Source organism: Vanacampus margaritifer, chromosome 12, assembly GCF_051991255.1.
Source record: "Vanacampus margaritifer isolate UIUO_Vmar chromosome 12, RoL_Vmar_1.0, whole genome shotgun sequence".
Lineage (NCBI taxonomy): Eukaryota > Metazoa > Chordata > Actinopteri > Syngnathiformes > Syngnathidae > Vanacampus > Vanacampus margaritifer.
The window spans coordinates 6,375,593-6,382,755 of NC_135443.1; the positions used below are offsets into that span (position 1 = coordinate 6,375,593).

Sequence of the window (7,163 nt, forward strand, 5' to 3'; positions counted from 1 at the left end):
CACAGCTAACCGAGTCGTCCTCGTCACAGCTAACCGAGTCGTCCTCGTCACAGCTAACCGAGTCGTCCTCGTCACAGCTAACCGAGTCGTCCTCGTCACAACAATTTTGACAGCTATAGTAGAAACAATCACTACGATGCAATAATAGAACACGTAACTATTTCATGACGTATCGAGGGACGGCTTGATGGCCTTGTGAGGATGAATTTGAAATCTAATTAAAGAGACAGTCCCGTCGCTAAAGTTGCTAAAGTAACATCAAGCAGCAGTTGCAGTTTTGGGTGTGTGAGGCCGTAAAGGCTGGCATTGCTCGATTGTTAAGAATTTGATTGATTACATGGAATTAGTTGTTGAAAATAGTCTTGCAACTAAAAAAAAAAGAAAAAAAGATTAATTTCTGCGGAAATGTAGCAACTCAACTTTTTGTTTTTAACTTGTGTAAATGAAGTGTCAGAATCCGAGGTAGAGTTGACAGGATTAGTGAGGATCTCTCACAGGGGTTGTGAGTTAAATTAGCAGTGTCAGTAGGTGTTTTGGAAGCATGGTCTGGTGATGATCTTACATTCTAGTTTAATGTGTTTAACAAATTCTTTTGTGGTAGGATTAATTAATCTGTAAATCGTTGCCGTCTAATGAGAAAAATTGTACAGTAGCTTCAAATTGTTTTCCTTTGGTCTAAAAGGAAAAAACTGAAACTTCTTTAAAATGTGCTTTTCATTCGACAGTGGAAATGTACAGTTATGAAAAAGACCTTCATTGGATTTGATTGAGGAGCAACACGATTAACACGTGATGCACCACGGCCTGCTCGGTTATTTCCCAAGCAATAATCTGTGACCTTAAATAGTTCAGAAAAGGGATTAACTAAAACAAGCTGCTTTGAGCTATTTATCTTATCTGAACAGAGTGAGGAATATAGCAGGAGGACTCGGACCAAGGCATGTCAACGTGTCACATAAATTCATTTATTAGTTTTTCAAACAACAATCGAAGCACACAAACAGAACATGGAAGATCTTGGGTGCGAATTTAAAACGGAACATTTGAACAACTCGCACTGTGAAGTGCTGGCGACCTCGGGATGTTTTTTTTTTTAGGTTCAGTTCAATTCAGGCAGACTTCCAGGTGGTCCAGCATCTGCCGGTACTGACTAACACGACAGCGGATCCGACAAACGGGGCAGTCCAGGTAGCTTCCATCCAAGCTGCTGTCATTGGGCGACGACGCCACGCAGGGTCGCATTTCTTCGTAGACGGGCTCTTCCTCGTCTTCCTTCTTGTCGTCTTCCTCCTGCCGCCTTTCCTGTTAAAGGACATGAGAAATAACAGCTTCTTTCGTCAAAATTAGCGTGTTCATTTTGAGTTAATGTAAAGTTCCTTTAACTTCGCAAAATTTTTTTAACCCGTGATTAATTACTCGGAAAGACCGTACTGGGTTAATTCCGGTCGCAATGCAGCAGACGACAAAAATAATAAATTTAATAATAATTCATATATTTGTGAAGACTGGGGTCGTGCAGAATTTCACAAGTTACTTCATGTTAAAGATTAGATCGTTCTTAATATGAAAAGAAAAATGCACTGAGCTGTCACCAATGTCTTACAAATACAGTTATGCCATCTAGTGGCAGAAAAAAAATGACCACAACACAAATCAATATCACAGTACAGTACATCCTTTAAATTTTAACTCAATTTTATGAATTATTATCAAATTACTTTATCAATGACTAAAAGATGCAGCCATATTGCTATTAGTTTAAACCCCCCACTTTTATCTTAACAAGAGTATGAAAACTTAGGGGGGGAATTATTGTACCTTTACAACAGATTTAAAATTTGTGATTAATCATGAGTTAACTACTGAAGTCATGCGATTAATTATGATTTTTTTTTAAATTATCGACTGACGCCCCTAATTTTTATTAATAAAAAAAATAATTGAGACAAACCTTATTATAGTATGCCAGTTTATCGTCGCTTCTTTGCAGCATATTGACAAGTCTGACCAGCTGTGACCTCAAGTATGAAGAGTTTTCCATCTCATCCTCAAGATCCTGGGAGGAACTATGGACCTAAAAGCATTTGACTAGAGTGGGCAAATGGGGTCTCCTTCATGTTTGACATCAAGTATTTACCCTTCTCACTATTTTCAAAATCAGTTAAAAATGTCAATTCCATTTTTGAGAGGTGTTGACTCGTACCTGTTGCTCCAGGTCTGCGATCTTGTCCTGGCTGGCATTGTGACGCTTCACCATGAACTTCTGAAAGACACAAGACTGAGACAACAACAATCACCAACTCAAGTGAACCATCAAGTCAGTCGTGGGTTCATCTTGATGGGCAGAGACTCATCTTAATTCTATCTTTACTTTGCCAAAACCAATTTTTCTCTCTTTCTCTGTTTCCGCTTCTTCCCTTCTGACCTTTTTCCCGCCTTTCATCCTCTCATTTGAATCATCACTGCACCGCTGTCACGAGCCATTAAAGGGTGAGTTTTTATTTTACTTTAAGTTATATTATATTGTGGCTGGCGTCTTTTTCCATTAGTAAGACAAACTCAAAATCGCAACGTATCAAATCCACTCGTTTTTCAGACAGCCTTTCCCTCCACTTCGCTACAACTCCATCACATCATCAATAAGTGACTACTGATCAAAAATGATCAACACACTTTAAAGCCCTCCTCCATATTAAATGTCATCAAATTAGTGTCAGTAAATTCCCAAGTCCACCAAAATGCAAATTGTCTAAAATGGCCGACTTTCCTTGAGGCTTCACGTGTCCTGTTATGAAAGACATGTCCACCAAATTTCGTGTCGATTGGTGACACTGTTTTTTTTTTTTTTGTTTGTTTTTTTACCATCCAGGCAAAGATACTAATTCAAGTTTTGAGGAAGGGGGCGGTATGGTCATGTGCTCCTAAAATTCATAGTTCTAGTAGAGGTTCTCGTGTACCTGCAGCTCCAATTTAGCGGTGCGACGCTTCTCCTCATCCAGTCTCCCCTGGAGCGCTTTCATCTCGTCCAACATCAGCTCTTTCTCCTCGGAGCGACGCTGAAGCTGCTGCTTGAGCTCACTGGCCTCCATCTCTTTTTCCTCGTACCTGCGCATTCATTTTTAATACATGCATCGCAGTGGATCTGAATGTGCTGGAAAAGTTATTTTAATTTAGTCGTTCAGCTTGAAAAGTGAATCTCATGTTATAGATTCACTTGAGTACTGTGTAATGTTCATTTTTTAATAATGTTGACGATTATAGTTTACAACTGATGAAAACCCAAAAATCATCATCTCAAGAAATTAGATTAGGCCCTACATGAAAAAAATTAATTGGGTAGGAAGTAGAAGGCACTATGGGAGCTAGCTAAGGAGCTAGTTAGCTAGCACCTGAAAGAAAAACCCTGCCACAGTTTGGCCTTAGCCCCTGATGCTAGCTAGCTAGCTAGTTGGTAAACGAGCACCATGGGAGCTAGCTAGGGAGCTAGCTAGCTAGCACCTACATGAAAAAAATAAATTGGGTAGGAAGTAGAAGGCACACTATAAACTTTTTTAATAAACTGAATGAAGCCACTGGGTGATGGAATTCAAAGGTGGCAAAAACCAAGTCCAGAAAGTAAAAACCCTGCCACAGTTTGGCTTTAGCCCCAGGTGCTAGCTAGCTCCCTAGCTAGCTCCCATGGTGCTCGTTTACCAACTAGCTAGCTAGCTAGCATCAGGGGCTAAAGCCAAACTGTGGCAGGGTTTTTACTTTCAGGTGGTAGCTAACTAGCTCCTTAGCTAGCTCCCATGGTGCTCGTTTACCAGCTAGCTCCCTAGCTAGCTACCATGGTGCTAGTTTACCAGCTAGGGAGCTAGCTAGCTAGCTAGCATCAGGGGCTAAAGCCAAACCGTGGCAAGGTTTTTACTTTATGGACCTGGATTTGCCACCTCTGAATGGAAAAAAAGTAGGGAGGATGCAAAATCTGAGGCAAGAAAGGAAGTGTAAAGAAGGCATAAAAGTAAGAAAATAAAAATCGGGTCTGAGAGAAGCAAAGAACTAAGGAGGGAAGATAAGATGTAATAAGGTATATACCTAACTTTTAATGCAGTACATTGGTTTCACTTTGAATTGAATAAAATAAATAATTTTTTTCAAAAGTATTAAGAAGCACATATACTGTATGTGATTCTGTACACGTAGTTCACACCGTTACCATTTCCTCCAGCGTACCTATTTTTAGTGTCTGCCAGGTCCTGGAGGGTGACGTCGAGGTGCTGCTTGAGAATCAGCAGGTTGTCTCGACCAATCACCAGAAGGCTTTCAAAGTGCTCCTTCATCTCGCTCGTTCTTTCCTCCGCTGCTACCAGCAGGGACACAAACAAAAACATCTTAACAGATCTCGTTGTTGTTGCGCCTTTGGTGACACGCCGCCTTGTGTCTTACCCTCTGAATGCTCCTTATTGTGCTGCGTTAACTGGGCCCGGACGGCCTGGTCCAGTTGGTTGTCCAGCCACAGCATTCTGTCCACCACTGCCCTCACGTAGGTCTCTCGCTGCTGGTTGTAAGCCAGCCACTGCTGGTTCTTGGCAAAGGCCTTGGTTTGAGAAACACGTGAAAGAAAGGCAGTAAGGAAGACGTGTTAATAATAAGCTCCGGCTTGAGAAATGAGTTTTTATCTTGTCTATGCTTGTAACTCAAAACACTTTACAAACACTCTCCCCATTTGAAATGAATGGAAGTGCCGTTTGTTCCGGCCTCCAGCAAAAACTTTGTGTAATGTGTCTTTTGATAAGGAAAACAGCATCCTATAAAACATAACTTCATAAAAACATGCAATAATAACATCATTTAATAAAATGTAAAGAATTGCATACATCTTTGAGAGTCTTTTGGAGCTCTGCAACATCACTGGAGAACTGCTCATTTGAAGCGTCGTCCTGAAACAGTAACAACATCAATATTATTATATTATCTGTATAGAACCAGTCGGGTACATTTTTTTTCTTTAACTCATGCAATACATTTGAAGTTATGAACTTTGAGGTTGTATCCCCAAAAGCATAATTCAAACATTAATATTCAAAATATTAAATATACTTTGTAGGGATAAAACCTGTTTTACTTTTAGATCAACCCGTCGACCTACTTTACTGTGCTACTGTATTTAAATGTTGGTTAATAATAGTGGTACTTGGAAAGCTAATTATTTGGTTTAAAAAGTTTGAGAACCACAGCATTTAAGGATAAGAATTCTTATTATTTTTTAAATCACAAAATAAAAGTGATATGGTGAAATCATACTTTTGGCTGTGAAAAAAAAAAAGGTTATCAATAAAGTTTTTAGGGCAGCTTGAAATATACCAACAGTTTAAGGATCATTTTAGCCATGTTGTCCCCCATTCATGTTTCTCTGCTGGCTCATGACTACCATCTAGTGGCGTAAACTCATAGGAGGCAGAATGGCCATAAAAAAAACAAATACAGGTGGTGATCAGATTAATAGGGTGAGCTGGAGTCTATCCAAACTGACTTCAGGCGAGAGGCGGGATATACCCTGGACTAGTCGCCAGCCAATCGCAGGTAACACCTATTGAGAATTTTAGAAGCTCCAATGAATCTGCATGTTTTTGGAAGATAGGAGGAATCCACATGAAAGTCTAGTCAATAAAGTGGATGACTTGCCTAGAGATTAATCGGGGCTTTGGGGTCCGTTAAAATGGAGGCCACCATTTTGAGGAAATCAGCCTCACAGCTAAGGAAGGCATCAATAGCTGGACATTACAACACAATTTGGCATTCTTGGCTTAATAGTTCACCAGTTCAAACACAACAATGAATCAATACAGAGTATTGTGTTGCTCATTACAGACCAATGGTCACATTGTGTCTTTACTGCTCAAACTGATTGATTCTCGTGCTTATCTGATATCAGCACTGACAACATGATGTCTGGGACACTTCTGTCGATCAATTTCATTCATTGAACACGTGACATAATACTGATTGCTTCAGCTATTTTTTTTTTTTTAATTTATTCTTTTGCACAATTTGCTGTTCTTAAACAAGGAGCTGAATTGCAAAATTCACAGGTGGAAAAACATTTATTATTTCAATTGAAATCTCATTATCTGTGGGGGGGGGGGGAATCAGTGATACCTGAGCCTCATGTGCAGTAGACATGATGGTCCACTCCTTCAGATTGAGGCGATAGCTCCTGCAAGATGGATTTGACAATTTCAACACATTTATACGTTTGTCGCAGGACATACTTGATGATTAATTGCACCAGAAAGAAACATTTTTCAATACACCGCAATTGAAGAAGAAAAATAGCTTCAAGTACAACTAGCAAAAGTAGGTAATTTTACCAAGCTTCCCGTGTGTAATTTATGATTACTGCATTTTTTTCATGAAAAAAAAATACAAGAATACGACAATGACTAACCCCCCAAATTAATAAAGCTAGCTAACACAGCACTACTATACGCAACGATCGTAGTTAGCTTAAACGACAACGTGCAAGAAGACAAGTCGTAACGCTTGTACTATCGCTGTAATACGACAAAAAAAATGTTTTTAGTTAGTTACCTGTTAGAAAATGCAAGGGTTGTAATATTATTTGGAGGTAGGATCAACTTTATCGAAGAAAAAGTTTTGCAAATATGTTTCCCGCAAAGAGCAGGACGGTGTGAAAGACTAGGACGCCTTCGGGGGAGGTCGGAATTATTCACTTTAATTAGTGATATGACCATTATGAAAGTACACTTGATGTATTTAGTGATAGTTAAGTTTTACATAAAATTAAGTATATATGTGGAGTTTATGAAAAGGTAGACTCGTGTGTGCACTTCACTTCACTATGGCTTCAAGTATCATCAAAAGTCATATTTCCCAAGTTATGGAACGCAGCACTGTTTCAATATCGCCACTGGGAGGCGCAAAAGTCATAATTGCGGTAACTTAGCAATGGCGAAGCAAAAAATAAAAAATAAACACTTAAAACACAAATTAAGTACGGTAACGGAACGGGATGCAGAGGAGGCTCTGTTGAACTTACATATTGTTGGGGTTAAATGTCATATGTTGTTGTTGAGGTGGCAAAAGTATTCCATACTTAAATGGAATTTGAAAAAAAGAGAAAAAGATAACATCCTAAAAGTGATTTGACTCTTATGTAGGCT

At 39.3% G+C, this 7,163-nt stretch overlaps 1 protein-coding gene across 2 annotated transcripts; it reads right to left on the reverse strand.

Annotated features, from left to right (window-relative positions):
* Positions 1 to 943: 943 nt before the first annotated feature.
* Positions 944 to 6,687, reverse strand: LOC144061694 (centrosomal protein of 55 kDa-like). Of its 2 annotated transcripts, none has more exons than XM_077582375.1 (9): positions 6,571 to 6,687; positions 6,139 to 6,196; positions 4,857 to 4,919; positions 4,426 to 4,576; positions 4,213 to 4,339; positions 2,958 to 3,105; positions 2,204 to 2,278; positions 1,952 to 2,074; positions 944 to 1,302 (listed from the first exon to the last, which is right to left on the reverse strand). In XM_077582375.1, exons 2-9 carry the CDS (start codon positions 6,160 to 6,162, stop codon positions 1,105 to 1,107), a joined length of 909 nt encoding a protein of 302 aa, XP_077438501.1. In that variant the 5' UTR covers positions 6,163 to 6,196; positions 6,571 to 6,687; the 3' UTR covers positions 944 to 1,104. The 2 variants fall into 2 exon arrangements, with proteins under 2 accessions (XP_077438501.1, XP_077438502.1); XM_077582376.1 differs by having other exon boundaries at positions 2,204 to 2,263; positions 4,213 to 4,342.
* Positions 6,688 to 7,163: the final 476 nt, after the last annotated feature.